We start from the raw sequence: 24,820 nt of genomic DNA, 5'->3' as shown, positions 1-24,820 counted from the left end.
TCTTCAGAACACCAGAAATATTAGCCAAGATAGGCCCGACTCATTCCAACTTGTGCTGGCGGAACTGTGGAACACTTTCTGCCAATCACACACATATATTCTGGCTCTGCCCTAAGTTAAACACATATTGGAGAGAAGTCTTTGATGCCCTCAAAGAGATATTCCGACAGGACATCCCGCAAGACCCCACAGTAGCACTACTGGGAGCAATACCTGAAGGCCTGAATGGGAGGGCCAAAGAATACCTGCTAAACATACTACTCACAGCAGCATTGAAATGTATAACCATCAAATGGTTAAAACCAGACCCACCCACATATAATATATGGACCCAAAAAGTATGGGACATCTACCAAATGGAGCAAATCACATATTCATTAAGGCTCCAAAAGTCTATCTTTACTAAACGATGGGGTCCTGTCTATGCGTTTTTTAATACAATGAGGGTTACTAATTAATATCGCTCTGGGCCTCTGATTGTGCGGCTATCTGTCAACTCTCCCTACTTACGTACACCATACACCATCCTCTCGGAAAAGCATATATAGCACCTATGAAACTACATTCTGGAGTGGACAATAACTATTTCTTTATCCCTGGTTTTGTTTTCATTTACTTGTTTTGCTTTTTTCTTTCCTCGTTTAATTGAATATATTATGTATGCAATCAATCATCTATTCTTATTTTTATCCCCCCTCTTTTTCTCTTGGAGTGAGCACTGTTTGATGTTTGTTGTTTCTTCTATGCATTGCACACTATACTTGAATGCCATGTATAACAATATTGTATACAATTGAAAAATGGACAAAGAAAGTAACTGTCTGGACATGCATATTGTTTTGTTGAAAACCAAATAAAAAATAAGTTAAAAAAAAAATGTGTGTGAATAATGAGGTCAAATGGAGATCTGGACCCCAGGTGATGCTTAACATTAATCTTTGAACATAACAACACCAGCAAGCAATTTGCAAACTACCCCAGCATCCACATCACAAAAAAAAAGTCATGAGTGATGGCGATGATAGTGTAGTGGCAACAGGAATTGTGCACCCAGAGCCTTTAAGTCATATAATGGTCAGTGGGTAGCTGTGGACCATGCTGTGACTGCTCTGGACAGTGGGTTTGACTCACATTTTTACTTTTTTCAGTTTTCACTACCATGGTGTCATCCTCAGATTGCTACTGAGCAGACTCTGGCTCAAAATGCGTAAGAAGGCAGCGCTCGTATCTGAAATAGTTTGGCTTCATTTCGTATAGTGGGAGATGTCGTCCATCTTTATTTATTCAGTCTATGGTTGAAGCAGTCAAATAGCTTAACTCCTATACACGACTGTGATAGTATTCTCTTGTTACATCACCAAGTATGCTTGTATTATGCTAACATACTAAGCTTAGCCTTAGCTTGTTGATAGCAATAAAACAGCCGAAGCCAACTCTGAAATCGAGAACGGGGCGTTTTATCACAGAACCGCAGCGAACATACGCAGCTTTATTCCCCAGTGCTTCACTGCTCACTTAGCATTAGCGTCGGCAATGTCTACTTCCCCCAATCTCACGAATAATACCCACAAGGCCAAGATTGGCTTGTTACACGCTGGATGAGACATTTTAAAGTTACAAGTTACAAAAAGATTTTAATCGTTAAAACCAAACACGAACGTTAAAATACAATAAACAAACAAATTACCACGTGAGACATATCTGACGCGTTAACGTGACATAGAAAACAGCTTTCTTACCTCGTTCCGCTGGCGGGGGGTGTTAAGCTAAAGTTGTTTGGTTGGTTCTTTAGGTCGGAGAAATGCCGCAAAGCTGGCGTCCGGTTTGGTTTCCGCTACTATGTGTGCCGGGCTGTACGGCCGGTATTTTTTGCACTGGGGCGGAATTGCACAGTCGTGCTAGCCAGCTAGCCACTGTTAGCTAAAACATTTCATAATAATGCATTACGCTACATGTCACACAATTTAACACAGTAGTAAAACATCCACTGACAATAATTGGACATTACGTAAGACATTTAACGACAGAAGTGCGAACAAACAGTAAAAACAACAGCTTTCACTACAGAGATATACGGAGCCGCTATCTTAGATTTCGAAAGTCGGGGGTGGTGAGGTTCCCCCGACGTTTCAAGTTGAAATTCTAACTTGAGGGGGTGATACAGTTGCAACCTTTCATTCCGGGGTCTGGGAATTCTGAGTTTGAGCCCCTTGTGTATTACATTACATTACATTACATTTTATTTAGCTGACGCTTTAATCCAAAGCGATTTACAATAAGTGCATTCAACCATGAGTGTACAAACCTAGAACAACAAGAACCAAGAAAGTACTATTTCTTCAAGAAAGCCAAACTACAAAGTGCTATAAGTAAGTGCCATTGAAGTGCTACTAAATTGTTAGGTTAAACTTTTATTCAAGGTATAGTCAGAAGAGGTGTGTTTTTAGTTTACGGCGGGAAGATGTATAGACTTTCGGTATTAGCTGTCTCCAAAGCAAGACACAACCCGACAACAAAACACACAAAGGACTGATTGAATATTTTTAAAACAACATGTGCACTTACACATACACCGCAGACTGCCGTGGTTATAATTAACGATCCTACTCCAACCTGTCACATGGACTTAAATGCAGTGTTTTCGTGGGCGGGGCTTGGTGTGTTTGGGGCGTGGCTGGCTGGTCCACACATTCCTGGCTGTTCATCAGTACAGACCAGTACAGACCTGTGGTACAGACCTATGGTACAGACAGGCAGAGCTAAGGGCTGCACAGGGACACCAGCGTGTGTACCACAGTATCTCACCACGGACTGTTGTTGTGCTTGTTCAGAAACTACAGACGCGGCATGGGCTCTTGCGGACTGACACTTTGTGAACTAGTGAACTAAGTTGGAGGGATGAAGTTGTGAGAACCGCGGAGGATACGGTTTTGTCTCACTCCTTATCACAAGTGGTTCTATTTTTTTTTATTCTTCCTGTATGTGAAGGAGGGAGGTAAAAAAAAAAAAGAAAAGAAAAAGGAGGTGGACCCACACGCAGTCGCCGGTCTCGTGGCTCCTTTGTATACACGGCAGCTCCCTGACAGACAGCGCGCTGGGCACAGTCCACCGTACATGTGGACTCCCTCAGACATGAGCCAGGCGTGAAGAGGAGGACTATCCAAACTTTGACCTCCGGCTCGTCTCGTTTACCTCCCCCCCCCCCCCCAGAAGAGAGCAGAAGCCGGGGTCAGCACCGCCGCCTCTCCCCCCGTCTCTCCTCCGTGAGGCGCTTGGATTGTAACCGGCAGAAAGTCCCCGGGCTCCGGCTCCAGCTGCTCCGACACTCGCACCCTCACCATGGATGTAAGGTTTTATCCCACCGCCGCTGGGACCACTATCCCCGGAGAGCCGGCCAACATGGATTTTGCCCACTGTTTGGGCTACTACAACTTCAACAAGGTGAGTTTCGGGAAGCCTCCTCTTGTTTGTGTGTGTCCGTGTGTGAGACCATCGTGCTCCTCGGCTCCCCTCATCCAACACTTTACCGCTGGACATGGAGCCCAGGACAAGAGAGATGCTGATTCCCGTCCCCTGCCCTCATGGTTTGACCGATCGCCGATGCTGAAGTTAATGGACGTTGCCCTGCTTTGCCACAAACTTTGTTGTTGCTGTGTAATAAAGGAAAAGCACAACACAATGCTAGTAAAGTGGCCGAGTGATCCACTGTCACACAGCCAGCTTGAATGTAGTGTACTTACATAGACATAGATCTACAGGTATAGGGATGAGGAGAGTAACAACAATACAAAGAACAGATAAGTTAAAGCAGTGGTTTTCAAGTGGTGGGTCCGAGGACGTCTGGGGGGTCTGTTCAAAGTTTCCAGATTCATCCATTTAAATTATCGTCACATCTGTGTGAACATGGTGAAAATATTTGAATACATATTGAGTATATTTCTAAGACATTTCTCTTATGTTATTCTATCACAAGTAGAAGTGTTGAAAAATAATTGGCTCTGTCAAATTATTCCAAGGGACATAAATCAGAGTGTGACCGGAATATTTTCAATCTAGAAAAAATTTGATTCGGTAAATGGCAGAAAAAGACTCAAAGCATAGTGGTGCACAGTGCAGTAGCATGTGGAAAGAAACAGGAAGAAATATGCAGTTAACACTTAATAAGCAACACCTCTAAAAGAAGACACCATGAGAGTATGTACACACGTCCTCTGGTTCAGTGTGATGAAGAGTACAAGTCGTGCACAGGAGCCGATGTTGGATTGCACAGTTCCACACGCTGCCTGGTCATTGCATCAGTAGCCTGCATTGAACAAGCACTCAAATGTGATGGAAGTCTGATGCAGAGGATCTGGTGTCAAATAATCTCAAACCGCTCTGCACGGCTGTGATCCAGTTTCATGACCCTCAACATGATTGTGGTTAAACAGTGTGTTACAGACACATGTGATTGCTCTTTGCATGCAGATTTCTGTGAGTGCACAAAATAACGTCCGTGTCATTCTCGCATATTAGAGGCAACTTTATTATTTTAAGTATTTAGCCAGTTTTAGTAAGTCAAGGCTGCTGTGTGTCAGTGTTGCAGACACTGCTTTCTCGCATTATCAGTTCTCAACTTCACTGCTTCACACACACACACAGACACACACTCGCAGTCAAAGAGAAACAGACTATATCTGTTCTGTTATGAATGCGTTCATTGTCAGCATTGTGCTGTGTTGTGCACTTATACTTAACCATGGCATCAGTAAACCCTCAGCCTGTCATACCAACAGAAACGGCCACATGATGCACCCAACACAATGTTGCTGCAGAGCCGATACTTTCTGCATTCAAGTGTTAGTGTTAGTGTATCGACTTTGTTACGACTGAATACAAGCGCTGGGGTTTCTGAGTTTCCAGGTGTTTTTTGAAAGTCTCAATTGTGAGGCAGAGGTTATGTAAAACCCATTTGATGGCTTGTGATGTTTTTGTCAGTGATGTAACACTTGAACTATTGGCCAGTGATCCATCAGCAGCTTGACTCCCATGTGCCCCGGTGAGAGAGAACTTCACTATGACAAGCAAAAATCACACAACAGCGACATGCTGATTTGAAAAAAAAAAGTCTAAACAATGGTACCCCTACATCCCCCACCCCTTCTACCTCTCTCCCTCGCACACACACACACCTAGACACACACACCACCCCCTCCCAAATTATTCAGCCCCTTGCAATCTGATGCTGTTCAAAACAGTTACCAGGTTTCTCACTATTTCATCAGCTCTTTGTCAAGTGGCCAACTTGTCATATGTGCCCAATTTCATCATGTCTTCATCAGCCCTGAGAAATTTTAACTACGTTGCTTTGAATCGGTGTAAGAGTGCGATTTTATTCCCACTCATAAATTCCCCGGGTCAAGCGCAATTTTTCCAACTGCAACAGTAATTGGCCACAATGCAAAAAGGAGGCAGAGAGAGCGAGAGGGAGACTGGCGAAGAAGGTGCTTATCCAGTATCTCTTAGCAGTTATGTTGGGGAGACAGGAGGATATAAAGGATGTGTTTCATGCAAATGACAAAGCCTTTCCATGGTGTTGTTTTGCATGCATCTTTCAAATAAGCCTCCAGTTAATTTGAATCAACTTGCTGAAAGGTAGCACAATGCGCAGCCGTTAGTCATCCAAAAGATGTGGCATGTTTACAAGTCCCACGGAACCAAAGCCTCACGTCTTACATCTATTTATAAGCTGTCACTGCACCTTTTTGAAAAAAAAACAATTTCCACTAGATTCACAGTTTTGATTTGAAAACCTCAAAAAAAGCGCTGGCACAGGAAATGTTCGATTTTAATGACAACAGAGACAGAAGGGCCCAGAGCGCTTTGAAAACATCAGAGATTCTTTTAAATTTACAGAAAATCCAAACGAGTGGCACAAACTTAATTAGGTGCTGCAGTCATGACTAATGAAGCCGCCTGTTTTTTGGCACAGATTTGGGGGGGGGGGGGGTCCTGAAGAGAAACACACCACAAATTTCACACAGACGACTGATGTTCAGCAAGAAGTCACTGCTCTGCTGAAATCTGACAGAATTAATCTCTGCTCTTTTTATCGACTCTGCTTAAAGCAAACATTAAGGTTTATGTGTGTGATCTTTAAACATTAAATGCAGGAGTGTTCAGGTGGGTGATGGGGCTGTCACAGCAGGGTCCAGAGCTCTCTTAAACTATCTTGACTTAAGGTTGAGCACGGATCAGTTACACTTAAGGACCCTTTTTTTACTGGCTGTTATTGGTAACTTAAAGTGACATACATACATATGTCAAAATGATGACCTGGAGAAATTACAGCCGCGTGCATAAAAACCCATGCAGTGTATAGCGGTGTGCTTTTGTTCATGCAGCTGTCATAAGTGCAATGTATTATTTTGGTGATGCCAGTGATTTCTCTGGTTGTGAGCTCTTCAGTCAGACACAGCATTAACTAAAGACAGGGAGTTGTTTGGATTTGATTGGTTTCTGGATTTGTTGAAGTCACATTTGATTAACTTTAATGGTTTCATGAAAGAGACCCTGTGTTATTCCCACATTTATGGCCATCTGGTCTTTTCTTCAGGTTTAATAATGTTTCAGATACAGTATCCATTTAGTGTGGGCTTTCATTACCTCCAGTCAAAGAGAGACTGAAATCACCAACAGATGTTAATACAAACTCTTCTCATGGGCTGGTGCAAGCACTTCAGGTTTATTTGCAAAACTTGCACTGGCATCATCTAGTCACCGTAACTCTTCGTAGTTGGTAATCGACCAAACATCACAGCTTATTAATGGCACTTTAGCAGAAGTATGGGGACAAGTAGCTCCACAGCACATTGAAGATGGAAAGTTGCTAAAAATATGTAGCATTAGCTGCTGTGTCAATGCTGATGTTGAGGATTGTGAGAGGATGTACTGCTCTTTTGCTTCGTAAAAGATTTCAACAATCAAAGACAGGTTACAAAAAACGGACAGGGGTGAAAACATAACTTCCTCGGTGGAGGTAATGATTTTGTTTAATAATAGACTAGCAAAGCAAGGTAACCTACCTGAACATGCTGCTGTGGAAAACTACTAATGTTGCATTCATCATGAAATCTGATTGAGCTTTTTAATTACTGTTGACTGGATTCTTTTGTTCGAGCAACATTGAACAGTTTGGTTAGTTGCATTGTAAACAGAACCTCCAGTTGCACCTCTGTTTAAGATGCTCATTGTGTGTTTGTAGTTGTTTTTTACTAAACCACACTTTTGTGCTGGCGTGAGCAGAAACCGCTGCTAAAAGCTAAATAAATGCAGATGTATAGTAAAACACATTATTTATTGCTGTAAATATTCCTCTTTTTTGCGCTCAGTCCTGAACTCAGATGAAGCAGTCTGGAGAATTTGTATATGCGGTTGTATTTGCTATGTCTTTTATTCTCCGCTCACCCATGATATGAAAGACTGACTGCGCTTTGAACACAATGATTAGGAAGTTGTCCAGACTGCAAGACTTGACACGATGATGGACTACAGCAGCAATTATCAGACGACTTAATGGAGCCTGTAAAATGTGTAAGTGTAACAGTAGCCTGTTCATGGTTCATGTGGCTCTAACCGACCCATGTACAGTATATGTATGGAAACCAAAAACAACAAAGTTTTAAGCAACTGGGGCATTGATCTTAGTGAGTTGCCGTACTTCTACAGCAGCAAACTGTTGTGTCCAAAACATTGTGGGCCAAGCTTCTTTTCTCCCTGCTGTCCCTCCTGCTCCATTGGGAGGGAAGGGGTTAACCCTCTGCTCAACCAGGGGGCCTTGTGCATCTCTCCAGTGTACACAGCTGGTGCCATTTCATCACACACATTCTAAACATATCCAAACACAACTGAACGTGTGTGTGTGTGTGTGTGTTTAACCCCATAGGCTGCCTGCTTTGTCAAACTCATCAGTTGATGGATATGACTCCAAGGTGCATGTTAAATGTTCAAATGTCCTAAAAGTGAATAGCTGACGTGTGTTGCTAAGCCTTTTAGTTGTAGCCTGTCAGGAGATTTGTTAAACACCTAATTTTCCCACCCAGATTAGAGTGTTATTTTTAGTTCACTCACTAGAACACACACATGCACACACGGTAACTCTGAGTTTTCCTGCAACTAAGAATCACGGCTCTGTCTACATGTATCTCTCTACAGAGCAGATGCTTACCTTGTTTTAATACACAGCTCTGCACTTCCTGTACTGTGTCTTAACATGGGTTTCCTTTGAACATAGTTAATGATGGTTGTTATGATTTTACACAAATCAGTGACAGAGGCATAATAGTTGAAAACTGGCATTATAGGGCTTTACAGTGATTTTCAGTTTCTGAAGAGGAGACCCAAACTAGACCTGTAACAGCTTTGTTCTAGTGAGTCTGATGCTGCATTCACATCCAACGCAAAGTAAATGTTTTGCACGATGAGATTACATACAAAGTCAATGTACAGACCCAAATGCTTTTCATGCCACTTGTGCAAGGTGGCACAAATAATGCGAAGCAAAGATGCAAAATTCACATCATTCACTTCACCTGCTCGAGTTTAAGTTGAACTTGAAAAGCGTTGAGAATGAGCAAATGATCCTGCAGCCAAACTGGCACGGGTAACAAAAGCATTCTTTCTGATTCCTGTGGCACCACGCTATCACAGCTGTCATTCATCACTCTGCTGATCCTGTTAAGGTGTTGATATGTCATTTATGCATGTGCACAAGTACCATAATTTGTATGAGTTCAGTCGGGCCTGTTTTACCAGTATAATCTGATGATGTGAATCCACCGTCTGAACCTGTGAGAAACACAAGACCAGTTTGTCTGCTTTGTTTATGAGATGGATCTGACAATGAGGCTCTGAAATCTTATGCAGACATAGTCCATTACCCAGATCAGCACTCGTAAAGAGCCTCTGTAATCCTGCTATCGCTGCTCATAAATCTTCTTCATTACTTCTTGTGCCTTACTCAGCGTGGTTCATTTAGGGCAGACCACACACTCAAAAATTGTTTCACAACCGGTGTGTTTTGAGGAAACACTGGGCGTCACGTGTCCATCTGACATGGCCGCAGACAAAGAACAAGTCGGTCCTGTGCCTTAGGTTCTGATCTCATGACCGGGGACAAATTAGGGCCCAAATATAGAGTACAGTAAAACCATTAGAAGACTTGAATGCCTACATGTTGGATGTCTTGGTACAGTGGGTCCACCATGTGTGTTGGGCTTGTTTTTTAACCCTGTCCTGCGTTATTCCCCACTGAACTAAAGCAGCCTTCTCTTGCTGGAAAATGTGCAGCTACATGGTTGTTGGAGAAAACATCTCTTCAGTGATGCAAAGAGGATGAATGCACAGGAGAGACACATTTGTTATAGGATTTTGATCATGTACACAATGTTGCTACACCATCCATCACACCATGTAACTGCCTGAGGAAAAACAGTTTGTTTTGACATCCAAAGTCGTACATTCGAACAGCTATTTAAGTGCACTGTAACCGATCATTGGTTTGTCTTCACAGTTTCTTTTTTTTTTTGCCATTTTCAGATCATCAGATTAACAGTGGAGTTGAGATGTGTAGTACAATACAATCTGTCATCAATAAATCAAAATGACTCTCTGCATTGTTGCTACTTTTCTCCAAAATATGTGATTAGATGCTTCAGTGAAAACGAAACATGACACACTTACCTTTATTTTGGTGATTAAACCATGTATATTATAGCATAAAAGATCTTTCCACATTGGCATCAGCTCCAATGTGGTATTCAAACATATAAACAAATGTGTTTTTCTGTGAGTAGATGAACTAAACCATGAGTCACACAGAGACTGAACTCCTCTCTGAGAAAGATGGAGTCTTATTTTCTGTGTGAATGCTGTGCTCCTTTGAATCGAACAAGATAGTTTCTATTTCCACCATGATAAACTGTTTTAATCTGGTTTTGGCTCAGTACATCTTTGACAGCCTCACCCTTGCTGACTTATTAAAAGGCAGGGGGAGAAAAAAAAGCTCCCTGTGCCACAGAAAGCCGCTTTTACCGTGAATTAAGCAGTTTTCAAAAGGACCAGTCAATCACTCCTGGTTGGCTGATTCAATAAGTGTTGTGTCCCTTTAGTGGTTAGCCTCGCTGTTAAGGCACATTCATTTTTAAAGCTTTCAAGAGAGGCAACCATTCCATGTTTCATAGATCTAATGTCCAATTCTCTTAATGGGCTCACGGAGCTGTATCAAAACATTCTGCTGTTTTCCTTTTAACTTGACTTAAGCCCTTGGCTCTTTTCAAGGAGCACGGGCCACTGACGAATGTTCTTCCTTCTCTCACACAGTTAAGGATGATATTTCCTGCAGCTGACTAGTTGAATTCACTGCTTCTCTCTTTTTATATCAGACTTCTTCCTCCAGCAGTTTGTCATTTTTGTTTAAGTCGGCTTCCAATTGGGTAAATGCAGAATGAATTTATTATTCCTGTAACACATAAATTAGTACTGTCAAACAAACTAGAACACATTTCGGGTTTAGGTTTCATTTTATGCGTTTATGGTTTGATTTATGGTTCATATACATATTAGTCACTGCTCCCGCCATTGTTCATGTATCAGTTTGAATCTGAATTTCTGTTTCACTATCTCATTATGGGCTGTATATGTTAGTGTGTGTGTGTGTGTGTTGTGTTTTATGTTACACTATGAGTAATTCCCCTTTTCTCAGGTCCACGCCTACATCACACACTCCCATAATGCAGCTTGTTACCAAGTTGTACTATAATGACCTGACAATAGTAGCAGGTGTGCAAATATCCCTCACACCTCATGGACAAAGAGTTAAAAAAAATGGGTGGTGTAGGCGGGAATGTTGGAGAAACCTGTTGCAGGGTTCCAGGAAGACTAACTTTCATTATAACCCTTTTTCACACAAAAAACTTGGAGGCCTTTCATTAAGTTAGAATTTGTCTAGAAAAGATTGCTGTAAACATTTCCATGGTAATGGGGAGCTGTACCAATCCGAGAAGCAGCTTTTTCACCTGAGGATCATGGGTAGTCTGGTTGCATTTGGTATCGTTTAACATTGCACGTTAGATTGTTTCACAATTTCGTAGCTTGTGGTAAGTCTACTTTGTATGCTTTCAACATTATGGATGATAATATAATGAAAATGAACGCTGTTGAGCTTCATAGCAATCTAAACCTCCCACAGTTTGAATTAATCATTTTGAAATATGTTCCTTAGACCAAAGCAGTTTTCTCTGGCATGAATAGTTTGTTTTTTGTTATAGTTTATGCTCAGTTGGAATGATATCAAGATCTTAAAACAGCTCACTGATGGAAGATTGTCTCTGGGGAAACGTGTATCTCCTTAGAAACCTATGTCATATGATGTATGTTATCTTTACTATTTCTGTTCTGTAATTTACTGCCTTTCTTTGCAAAGTCACCGATACAATTTCTCACCTTGAAGTACTTCTGTATTTGTGTCGACTGCACACTTTAGCATGCATGACTTTTGCAAGCATGAGGCAGGAAGCACTGGCCCGTTCAGTATTGATCCGAGAGGATTATTATTATTATCATCATTATCTCCTGACTAACAACTCTGACTTGTCTAACCAAAACCATAAAAACATAGCTCACATTTCAGTTCTCAGGACTGGACACTGTTGAGGAAAGATGTTTTGGAGAGTAACCAATATGAAACACTTTTAACTCATTACATCAGTAATTACAATTACTACGAATAGGAACCAAAATCCAGTCCCAATCAGGCACTGGTTCCTACATGGCATGTGCAGTTAGTATGTTATAATTGAATAAATAAAAAAAACTCTTCTTGTAGTTTAGTGCGTTTTACACAATAGCACCCTGATATACCAAATCCAATATCTAGCCCTAATAATTACCCAAATGTTGCCTTAACTTGAATTTGAAAGTGACCCCACTATCCCTATTCTCAGATTTTCCATTACATTTCACATTTTTTATTAACCTCCTTAGTTTTTTAAAGTCATATGATAAAAAGGAACAATTGACATGACCTCAGTAAAAGCTCCACATAATAAACGTTCAGTCCCTGAAACATCAGCTTCTATTGTGAATGAGGTCCATGAAATATTCGAGGCAACCTCTGATCATTCCACGAGTGTAATTCAAGGCTCGTTCACAGCACAGCCTTGTTTATTGTGACCTGTGTGTGTGTATTTCTTTCTGGCTTGTGGTTTTTCACTTGAGTTCATAGTGCGGGATGGCAGCAGTAGATGTAAGATCAAGGTCTGTGAGCACTGGCAGGGTTTCCCTGGCCGGACAGCCCCTGACGATTATTTCAAATGGCATTCCTTTCAAGGAAACTGATCCGCTTCCTCATCTGCGGAGATTCTGACTCATGGTGTAACTTTTCACATACCTGAGCAGCCTTGAGAAAGACCCCTCTTTTTATTTAATAGTTTACCTTACGGTTGTGTGTCTCCCGCTGATAAACAAGACGAGAAGCTGAATGATTACACTGTTTCAAAGGCATTACAGCCCGCTGATTAAAGTGTTAGGTCGGAGTTAGCCAAGGTTAACCGTCCATAATGAAACACTTTGAAAATAATGATACGCTGCATGGTTTTATGAAGGCTTGTGGCTGCTCAGCTCAGCAGTGGTGACCTTCAGCAGTTCCACGAGCTAATCGTAGTGATCCTGCAGCACCCCCGTAGTTCCGAGACTCCATTAGCTTCTGATATGCATCTAGGAGAGCAGCCTACGTACAAGGTCCGCCTCTGAAACCATTCCTGTGTCAACTGTGGCTGACCATCTCTTAGAACTCTTTTCATGGGATGTGTCTCCCGTTGCTGCTCTTGACTTCGTTGATGTGTATATTTTGCATAGCAGGCCATGATGAAGAAGCTAAGTGAGAAGAATGATTTAGATCTTTTTATTTTGTCATTAATGAATAACAAGTAGAAGAAACTTCGGTCCTTAGATTAACACCATAATCAACAGCTATAGGGCCTTTTATAACCAGGTTTAACAAATAAAGAAAATAGTCTTAGCACATTATCACATCACAAGTGAGTATTTGTCATCTTTTATTGCAGTGCATGCAGCCTGTTATTAAAAACAGCAGTATATTGTACACCTGGGTAGTCTGGATTATACTCTTGCCGGTACTTTACATTTTATATTGAAAACTGGCTGCTATCCACGGTATACAATTACTGAGTAAGTAATACGCATTTAGAAAGAGAAGCAACAATATTAGCTTTGGTAAACAAGTTTAAAAATCACAGCATGGTCATCGATCTGTAAAAAGCTCTGGCTACACATTCTTGTATGTGTACTTTTAGATTATGAATGGTAAATGTACCGTACCAACCACTTATAACGCTTCACACATTCATACTGCGCTTCCATACTCTTTTTCTATCATATACCATTAATTCTCTGTCGGCACAGCCTTCAAGCGCATTTAGGAGTTCAGTACTCATCACATTTTCTAACTCATAGGCAGATTGATAATTGGCAAATATGCCCACTTCTGCTGATGGATTTGGAGTTACAATAATGTTTGCTGTAATACAACAGCCAATCTATTGTGGTTGAATACATTAGCTGTCGAAATGCCAAAGTGTAGTGTCCTTCAAAAGTATTTTGCTGATTTGTGGGCTTTTCTGATGCATGGGTTGTGGCAAAAGGGGGGTGGGGGTGCATCCAAATCGACCAATTATGCTGCTGGCATTCACACTCTTATCAGCCTTCAGTGATGCAGCAGTGAATGGTCACCGTATTTAGCTGGACGGGTATGAACATGCATCCCAGTTTACCCAGTCCTATAACATACACACTGTTTTTGGTTGGGTAGCCGTGAGCTCGACAGAGACAGCTCTATCCTCAGCTTTACTATTGGTTTGTATTCATATTTTCAGAGGGATCCATCCCTAACAGAAACTAATTAACAAATAAGAATAATTGCCCTGTTCTTAAATCCATCATCAGCACAGTCTCCCATAACAGGCAAGCTTCAAGGAGGGACAACAAAGTAGTACATAAATCAAAGAAGTTTCCTTTGCCAAGTCAGAACCCCCTGGGAGGTACCTTGGTGCTTAATTAAAATCCAGAAGGATCATGTTTTAAGTGGAGGTGAGTGAGCACTGAATAACAATGACAAATCATGCCCCCGAGCATTAGTGTTGTGTTTTGGAGAATAATAACAGCATCTGACTTTGTTTTCTGTACCAAATAAAATTAGATTTAATGTGAGAGAATGAAAAATGGTTCTCGTGCGTTGTGACACAGGGAATGTGGTGAATTCAGCCTCTCCTGGCTGCAGAACCTGCCAAAACCAGGATTGATGTATTAATCTCATAATTATCCGCACATGGTAATAATGAAACAGCTCATTATTAAAGACAATTTGATGGCTTAGCCTTTTAAGTGTATTGTTTATCATCCCCTTTAAGCCCTGTAATCCCTCACATTTATGTGCCAGCTACAGCATCTCTCCATACTTAAGTGAAATTGTCACAGGTCAAAACCTACCAGTATACAGTATATATAAACTGATGCTAGATGTTAAAATAAATGTAAAAATAACAACATCAGACAATATCTACCTAAATCTTAATTTCCATCAATAGCAATATATCAATGCACCGTGAGGAGGTTTCCCACATAATCCATCTATCTCAGATGTGTCAAATGTTTTGCTGTCAAGCGTTTGTCTCATGAAGAATAGTTTAAAACCACAACTTTGAACTTATAATAAATTATATTACGAGATTTATTGTTATAATTATTTATTTTGACTAATGTCATTTTTATTTTAATATATTGCTTGGCCAAATCGTCCTGCTGTATTTTAAATTAAACACCACAAGCTCCTGCTCATACCAGATTGACGACGGCTGTTCCAACAAAACTTTGCTTTGATTTTCAAAATAACTCTCCCCACCACTGAGATCTAAAAGATGCCAAATGATGAAATCCATGTAATAGTTTTACAAAATGCCTCTATTGCATTTTTAAGACTTAACATCCTGTAATTCAAAATTACTATTTGCGTCAACATGCTGTATGCTGTTTGTATTGTGGGATGTCAGAGGCCACGGTGGCAGTCTTCTGGGCCGTTGTTCTCCCTGATCTTTGAGCTTCTAGATCTGACAGTTCTGCAGTGACCAGTGCAAACCAACATAGAATGTTCTCTGGGCTAAAGTGAGAGACATTGTGGTAAATCACTGGAGGAAACACGATGCCGAAGCACATTTCAGGGACAGCAATTGAAATATAAACTGTCCTACATGCAGCACTATATAAAGCTGTTTCAGCTAGCGTCATAATTCTGATGTGCACTGACTCTTAGGAGAGGCTAAAAAAAGAAAAGTACATTAAAAAGGGAATGTGTGTAGTTATCAGCAGAAAAAAAAAACCTCTCTCAAGTCAAATCCGCTCAATTACAGAGCTCTGGAGAGCTATCCCCAAGCAACCCTTCCACTGGCTCATCAGTCACAGCAAATTGCAGTGGTGAATATTTCAAACTCAACAGATTTGAATAAAGACATCATGATTATATCAGTATTGTACAGTACCCTCCAATAACTTCTGCAGCCTTTAGCTGGAGCCAGCATAAACTGCATGACTCCTGATTTTAGAAGATGGGGAGAAATTTGAGTTAGGGAAAGCAAACACAAGGGGCTGTCAGTCAATGTGGCGAGCTAATTGGGTCGATCTCTTTAGCGAAGTTGAATGAAGTTGAAGTGAATCCCCCCCCCTGGCTGCAGGTAAATTAGCTGATGACAAGTTGACAGTGGGAATTCTGTTTCTCACTCTGACACGAGTCCGTTTTTACAGCATGGTTCCCCCTGTTGAAGTCACCGATTTTCCCACCACATGCTTTGTTTACATATTGATTAGTTGGATTAGTGACATTGGTGCATTCAGTCAAGGGTTCTTGACTGAATGCACCATATAAATGTATATATATATAGTTTTTATTTATATGTATTTTAGGCTGTAAAAGGTTTAAGTGTTGATTACAATTATTTTCATTTAGTTATCGATCACCTTTGCACATATACACAACATGATACCTGGAGAATCGTGCTCCACTATCTGATGCTCTGCAAATTGTAGGTATTGGCAGAGAGTCAGACAGACGGGTCAAGAATGAGCTTAATGAAGAGTAATGGGAAAACATGTACACAGGAAGGTGTGGAGAGCAGAGCAGACTGTTCCCCGCTCTCATTTATTTTAGTGGGGAAGCTCACAGCGTGATCCTAAAAATACAGGTCAAGGCTCAAATACAGAAAATGTCAGTGACCCCTTTTTTTTCCGCGCACTAGAGAGATGGGATAGAAATGTTTTAGAGGGCGATGTGGTCAAAAGACTGCAATCAATACAGCTGTAAAGGAGGGTTGTACAAATCCAACATACACAATTATTTTCAATTGTGAGAAGAGACCGTTTCAGGGTTATTTGTTTGTACACTCTTTCATCTGCAGTAAAATTGGAGGAACCTGTCAAAACTCAGAAGACGAGCCACTTTGTACATTTTACGAATATTACCTCTGCCAAGGAGGTGATTTTTTTCACCTATGTCTTGTTTGTTTGTCAGCAGGATTATGCAAAAACTACTGAACCGATTTGTACCACACTAGGAGGGGGATGGGGGGGGGGGCGAAGTACCAATTAAATTTTGGATCAGGTTAAAGGGTCAGATCCAGGAATTACTGTTTTAACATATTTTACCATATATAGCGCATTCTTAGAACATTTCATCCATGTCTCATGAAACATAGTATGGATCTTGTTGTTAAAAAACAGACTATGTTTGGTGATCTGGTGAAGAAAAAAGTACACTACACGTACCTACATTACACACTTATTACACTACATGCACATTTTATTAATAGAAAGAAACTGTGCATACAGCATACGCAGCATTTAAAAATGCTTATATTAAACATGGAAATAATGAAACTGCATAACAAGAGCAGTTTGAAAATAGCAAATACATAATTTATGTTATCAGACTATATCCTTTTATTTTCCACTGTAACAGCTAGACTGACGTGTGTAGGTTTGTTTGTCCTTGGTGGAGGAATGCGCTCTGAGTACCATTCTGCTTTTGATTCACACTCTTTTGTTTAATTCCTGTGTTGACACTGTGCGTATATTGCTCATGCAAGATTTGTAAGACAAATGGAATTTCACTGGTTTTGCCTTATAGAGATAATGTGAAGTTCCAGTCTTGAGTAAAAGTGTCATCAGCAGAAAAGATTCTTGCATTGAGCTCTTTACAGTTTTATCTTCCAACGTGTGAACACTTTGCTAACTTACCTTGTTCTTTTAAAAGCACCACTTGAACACACGGCAGACCTCCAGGTTCCTACATGCATTTGATCTGCAACCTGTCGTTTCTACGCAGATGAAGAAAGGATTTTTGCGTTATGACTAAAAGATGTGTAGTGTGTCTTTGTTCCCAATCTCTTTAAATGTCAGCGCAATGATATGGAATCAGAGTTGAGGCTCAGTGTTTGTAATTATTCAAAGCTGGTGTCTTAATCTCACAGTGCTTTTGAAGTAGGAAATGTTAAAGTGACATTTTGAGTTTAACTACTGCTAAAAACATTAGCGGAGCACTTAGCCTGATGGCTGCTGTCACCAGAAAAACAATGTCTGCGACTCGACAGCCGTCAGGTTTGCTAATGATGTCCTGGTGTGCTGTCAGTCTAGCAGATGAACGGACAATAGTATGCCAAGGAGATGCTTGAAATAGCTAATTGCTTCTAAGAGCCCGCTCAACCATTAGGTAACTACTATGTTTTCACAGATGTCTTTTCCAGCTGCTTTTTCATTATGGAACGCAAAGACATTACAGGAACAGTTTACCTCAGTTCTTGATGAGTCTGTGTTGTTGCACATCCAGTCATAATGATTATAGATGCATTATCGCAACCACAGTGGGAGGTTAAACAAAGGCACGTGCAGAAACAGCACAAAGCCCTATATCCATATTTGTGCATTTCCATTATTTCACCTAATTTGCCCCAGTCATTGCGTTAATCTCTGCCAACTTGTTGATTGTCAGTTTGGAGACACATTTCTGGAGAGGAGCCCGAGAGTATTTGCAGCCGGACCTCTGTCAGTAGCGCCAAGCAACACAGCCACAAATTGGAATGTGGTACAGCTCTGGGAAAGAAGCCAAGATTTAAATTAGACAATAACCTCTGCTCTCTCTATATTGCCTCTCTTTTCCAGCTGCAGGCCCAGCCATTTGTTTAATACAGTCAGCCCTGTAGTATATAATAGACTGATATATGAGTCACTGCTCAGCAGTTTGTGTTTTTCAGATTTATAGAGATTGAACAACTGGTCGGTTTGTGCTTACTGTGGACTTAAGGTAAGAATAACAGAAAAGACAAACCTTGGAAGAACTGTGACAGCGCATGCAGGAAGGTTTTAACATCTATTAGTGGATTGAAACGGCGAAATGCTTCAAATGGCTGTAAACGTTTTAAGGTACACTATAAAAAAAATCTAGGTTTTATTAAATACATCATTCTTTTTAATGGCCCAGACCATTTTACAAACTGGATTTCTAATAATGTTAATCAATATCAAGTACCATTGAATTAAGGAAGCAATGTCTTTTTTAAGGCTTTACTGGACTGAATACATTGATGTTTTAGGTCTCAGTACTTTGGGCTTTTCTTCCTGCTCTATAAATGCATCACATAACGTTGTTTTTATTTACAAAATCACCCTCTCCTGCCAATGCTTGATAAGAAATAGAGGACCGTGTTGAGTCCATCACTAAAAGCTCTTGACTGCATATTTTCAAAGCTGGTTATAATGAGTGTATTAGCCAGTAACGGCACACAGGGAATAGAAAAATGCATCTCTGCTGCTAAAGCAATAAGAGAGGACTCTACTCCCAGAAGCTTTCAACAGAGCTTTATGTGATTCCAAGTCCCAGAGCTCATAGGCACCGGACAAACCAAGAGAAGCACTACAACCATGAACATTAGTGCCACCGAAAACAAACCCATTTCTTGTGACAGAAAGCTGTTCCTTTTCTGTTGGACACCTTGTCATTTTTAGTTGCTAGCCTCTACAACCCACAGCAGCCTTGTGCTCTCTTCTAGCAGAGTGGCAAGCAAAGCAGAGGAAGCTTGGTTCAAATCCTCACCTCTGATACCATCTTGAGTAGGAGTTGCTTCAAAGCTGCTACGAGTAAAAAGTATTGAGACATGGCTTAGCAGCAAAAGCAAGACTATACCACCAAGCCGAGCCTTTCTCATGTTGTTTCCTCTAGAACTGTGTGTCCGTGCAATAGAAGCCATTGTGAGAAAACTCAACAGTGGTTCTGAGGCCCTCTCCATCTTCTAAGCCCCTTTGTGGCTCTGGGCCAATGGCTTTGCACCCCGCCAGATCAAAGATGGCACCCCATTTAGCTTGTGCATTCTTTTAGGATTTGCTCTTGAGAGTACAGAGCAAACTTGACCTGCATATTATTGAGACTACTGGGCTCAGACTATGGGTCCATTATGACAAATGCTGAGACCATCTTTGTTTTGGCATCATTTGCAAGTCTTAGGCCTCAGAGACATTAGTAGCTATGGTGAACCTCAGTATATTTATGGTCCATTGTGTAACATGCTGGCATGGGATGCTACAGCGTTATAGTGTTAATGTGATACTGTATTGTCATGAAGTTGGCTCTCAAATCAACATTTACGCATAAAACACGATGACACAGTTGTTTGCATTAAAAGATAATCTTGATGGTAATGAAGAAATAAAAAAATGGGGAAAGTACAGTTCAAATAAGAGTGTTTTATTTGTAGCCATGATAGCAGTGTGGCCCTGCAAACTGGACTAGCAGGACAACTATTGGGAGAATTGCCATGACTTCTAATAGTCTTTCATGTGGTGCTATCATGAGGTTCCAATTTGGGGTTTTTGGCTAATGTTTCATCTTGAATGCTTAAATACACATTCAATTGAAGAGACACATTGTCAAACATGAGGGAGTTTCCAAAACTCAGATAACTTGATTGGCAGCTTTTCTATGTATGGACTAATGCAGTGAACTCAACTAATCTTATTTGCAAACACTTTTAAAAACAAAGGTTTTACAAATGTTGTTTCATCCTGGTCTATTTTCGTCTCAATGTTATCTTTCTTAAACACTGTGTCAGTGCTAAATGCAAATTTAGCCCAGAGGAATATGCTGAGTGCTTGCTGCCCTTTTACTGTCTTTCAACACTGCTATAATGACTAGGAGACTTAAAAAAAACCCACAATATATATTTGCTGAACTGTGAAATCGCCTAAGGTTTTTCCTTTATTTTGATAGTTAAGCTTGTCATTTTGGTTGGATATGCAGAGTTAGTTTCATACTGAGGGTGTTGTAGTATTCCTGTATGCTGTAGTGTAATTTAAAGAAAAGAGGCTCTGCTTAATGTTTGCTCATGACAACCTCTCTCTGTAACGCCTTGCCCTAAATTTTTAGAGACCTTAGTGAGGACATCTTCTCAAGTAAGATCCCTCTGTGTGTTTGCACAACTAGAAGCCTGGGCCATGATCCGAATCAAGGATTATGTCTTAGTTTCATTGTTTACATTTTATCTGGTTAGTTTTTGTTTTACATTGCAATTTATGGAGCGCATGGAAGAATTTTTATGTCCTGTGGTCATCACCCATGTAGGGTACCTCTACCTATCACATTGCATTCATCTGACGTTATTGTGCTGTCAGCTTGGCTATTGTATTTGCTATTGTATTTGCTAATGTTTTTGTAGAGTTTTCTGTGCATTCTGCTCTGAAAAAATTAATGAACCCTTTCATTTTACGAAATTTGTAATATCATTGTAGTGGTGCTACCAAAAAGTAACATCATCGTTGAAGTTAAAGACTACAAGCAATCCTGCGATCTGCTTACGCATCTTTTTATCTTTTATTGTTGAAAGATGTGTCAACTTCCTGCAATTGTTCAGAAAGTTGGAAGTGTTCAAAAAAGTGTTCTCACACTGCAGACAAAATGTGTGATAGGGACCAAGGCCAAATCTTTGTGTCCAACCAAATTTTGTCTGTTGGTCTAGACTGTGGTCTTCGGCACCTTTTGCACCTGTTATTTGCGCCTAGATTAAACTGAAAAGTCAGATGGTACAGACCAAACAAGGCAGGTGTTAAAGTGCAGAGTGTAACACATACCTGGATGAGTGATCCACAAGGGCTTAAACTGTTCCTTCAGGTTTATATTTACTATAGCAAAGCAAGCTGTGTTGACAACAGCTCGGACCACATGGGTCAGTGTGGTGTGAGAGAAGAGATACATCAGCACACAGCCTGAACAAAACTGTCATCAGCTTGATTCAGATACCAGATAAGACTTGCACTTTTCCTAAAGCTGGATGCTCTGCACGACTGTGAAGGTACTCACACTGAGAGGCAAAGGAAGAGTGAGATGCTTACAATTAACTTCCCCCTCAATGCTACCTGGTGTAGTTGAGGACTAGCAGTCCTAATGGTGGAAGACAGTGCTGGGCTGGGGGAGTAATGATTTCAGCTTTAAACTGAATTACCAATCGATTTGGCCTACAGATCAGAACACAGCTTGTGAGCCGACTGTGCGGACATGCTGTGTTGTAGAGTCGCCTTACAAATTGACTACTGCACACATAGGAGGGAATATATCTATATATGTCAGCTCTGCGCTGCATGCACAGCGGCCTGCTGGGTGTGAATAGGCCTTGTGATCACCAGAGAGGCAGCTACAGAGTGTTTATGCTGAATTGGGTTGTAAATGAGCATGTATTTGATGAGGAGGACCTCAGGAGTCAGAAAGATAACTTTTCCAGAGGCTTTAACAGGGCCGACCACAATTGCCGGAAAATAAAAACGTGGCTGGTCTTTAGCGTCTCCAATCTCCCTAGCAAAGGAGCGAGGCTTAAACTTGGAGGTGGGCCAAGCTTTAAAGGAAATTGCATAAAATAATACATAGCAAATTACTGTGGGTTTTTTCTCAGGATTGCAGGTTGAGCTTTAACTGTGGTGTTTTTGCTGTGTTTTATGGAGAGCTGTGGAGACCATATTAGCACAAGTGTCATGTTCCAGAGAACACATGCTAGGCTGTGATTACTGAGCTCAAGCTGAACTGTAAAATCGCTTGTCAGCAGTTGATATGTTTCTGGAAAAGCTTGGGCGCTTGATTGAATTAGTTTGGTGGCTTTCAGTGGGGAGAAAGACTGTGCCCAATTTGGTTACCTGCTGACAGACAGCACTGGTATTGTGACTTTTTGATTGTACTGTAAAACCAAAGAGCCCTCCCTTGAAACAGAATTTAACACATATTAACAAATCTCTTTGAATCGCCTTTTTTTTTTAAATACAGTCATTCTGTGTGTAATATCCATTTAATGAACATTGACAAAGCAGTATTCAATATTTAGATGAAAAACAATAAACCAGTGCTTGTTTTCCTATTTGTATGCATGCAGGGATGGCAGCATGTATCCTGTGGATCTTGGTTGTCCAGTTCATGTTTACTGATAGGATCGGTGCGGTAACTCCATCATACTCGGGGTGGAATGGGGTCATGTTGGTGCAATATTGTGTTCGCCCTGAGGTTGAAATAATTTTGTTTGCTATAATAGCTGTAAAACACCTTATTTCCCGCTGGACAGTCTTTCATACAAATATTCCTGAGATGGGATTTAAAATGTGAGGGGAAGGAAAAAAAACCAAAGCATCAAAATTACATTTGTGTCAGGTGGAAAAATAAAAGAAATGGGCAGTGTATGCTGATGCTTGTTGTTTAAGTTGTGATTGTAAGAGTACCCTCGATTCAGAAAAGGCAGGGCTGTGCATTTTACAGAAAAACGCAGAAATTCATATTCATGCCCATTCACATGCAAGGTTGCCTGGTTTTCTGCTTGCCTGCAATTACACAGACAGTGGAGTCTTTTCACTTCGGGATCAGCCTCCATGTAAGCTCTTAATTCTCTCCTGTTAAACAGTTATTGAAGAAATGTGCTGGTGGTGCAGAAAGAGAAATAAAAACACAGAGTGCCCACTGTTTGCTCTGCCATGTAGACACGTCTGGCTCTTATTGCGACTCATATTACAGAGCACCTTAAACTGTGAACACTCTGTTAATAAAAGCCTCCTAAAGCAATTTAAAGCTGAATTTTCTATGGTTCCCCATTGATTTCCCTTCTAGAAGTGTATGGTTGTTTTCTGGAAATGTGAAGAAGTGAGATGCCAGTTTCCTGACTGTAACATTGCTGCCGGGGATACTGCTACAGTGCTGTATAGGACATTTAATACTACTTTAATGTGTTTCAGGAGTTTTTATCTTTCATAAATCATGTGGTTTCCAGTCCTAAAGTTTCCACAATTATTCCTAAATCTGTATCAAAAATGTGTCTCCACGTACACACGCTTGTTTGGCCCCTCACACAGCTCTTCTCTTGCTAGTCACATCATTTTAATTACAGAGCCTTCATTGTCTGCGCTGACCCATTTTAGTGCGTTTTTTTACCGTCAGCTGCATGGTCCCTCCAATCATTCTTAATTTCATCTGGCATTTGACTCAATCGGCACTGCCACCAACATGAGTGCAAATGCCTTTCTCCCCCCTCCCCAAAAAAAGCAATTGGGGGGAATAACAATAACAGTCTCCTCTCCCTGCCCTGGATGTCCACCGAGGCCTCCAGCCCGGGCTGCGCCACAACATGGTCCAGCTTTAATGGTGAAGATTGATACCAGTGGCTGGGGACATTTCTTAGGATGTTAGTCACAGCTCTCAGAGGAGATTTGGAGCTGCTCTTAAAGGGCCCTGGAAACACAATAAAACATGACTCACAGAGACCGAGCCCAGGGAGTTTCACACTACTAATTAGCACTTGGACTTAACTGGATTGTGTTTTCTCTAATGAAGCTAATGTGATTCGGATCAGTCTCCGTGTTTACAGTATGTAATTCAGCTATACCTCTTAATGTGGGGTTTTGTTTTAATGACACATCGCTTCCTGATATATAAACACTTGCCTGCTCCTGAACTTTTCATCCACTTTAACCAGTGATGCGTAACATGGCGAGTAATTGAGTTGAAAATGTGTGACTATTACTGTGAGCAAGAAGTTTGAGACAAAGCTACTCAGCTCAGAAACCTTTCTAAAGCCCATTTCAACTAACTCTTACTTCTGGCTTTTGCAATGGGAATGGATTTAATCGACATTCACTCCTCGGTCAAATGACTCCAGTAGATACTGATTTTTGCCTCTGGCAGCGATGGTAACATGACATCTGGATGAAGTTGCTAATTTCTTCTTTATTTTGGCAATCTATGCGCTAACACTGTACCTTTTTTGCGCATTGAACTTTGACATTGTTTTTGTCGTTGTGCAAGTTGCAATACAAGTTGGTGTCTGACCTATAAGTGATAGGGGACACTTTATATATTTATAGTTTAGGCATCTTCTTTGGAGAATCACATATCTCTCTGTATTCTTTAGGGATTTTCTCAAATTATCAGGTATTTACAATGAAGAGCTCTCTTTAAAATCTTTATTCTCATCCAGAGAGCGACAGGGGTAGAAGAAACTGAGACAGTACTGCATGAAGCCCTATCTCCCCCCACCATCAGAACAATGTTCCTAGTGCTTGAATAGAGAGGGATATCTCCGAGACTTCAATTTGTTATCTAAAAGAAGAGGGGTGGGGGTAACACTTCCAAGATAAGCCTGGCATAAGGTTAATTACCAGCCGAGTGGCTGATGTAACCCAGCCATGTCATGTCTCAAAGTTACAC

General features: G+C 40.8%; 1 protein-coding gene across 1 annotated transcript in view; it reads left to right on the top strand.

Annotated features, from left to right (window-relative positions):
- The first annotated feature begins 3,238 nt into the window (after window positions 1–3,238).
- The window catches only part of tox3 (TOX high mobility group box family member 3), a 39,965-nt gene continuing 18,383 nt past the window's right edge, over window positions 3,239–24,820 (top strand). The window contains exon 1 of the mRNA XM_061068224.1: window positions 3,239–3,441. Coding sequence (XP_060924207.1) covers window positions 3,340–3,441 — 102 coding nt within the window. The 5' untranslated portion in view covers window positions 3,239–3,339. The remainder of the gene's footprint in view (window positions 3,442–24,820) is intronic.

The sequence above is a fragment of the Limanda limanda genome, chromosome 3 (assembly GCF_963576545.1).
Source record: "Limanda limanda chromosome 3, fLimLim1.1, whole genome shotgun sequence".
In the NCBI taxonomy this organism is placed as follows: domain Eukaryota; kingdom Metazoa; phylum Chordata; class Actinopteri; order Pleuronectiformes; family Pleuronectidae; genus Limanda; species Limanda limanda.
Note: the sequence above shows the minus strand (reverse complement) of the source record. Positions and strands in the feature narration are given on the sequence as shown.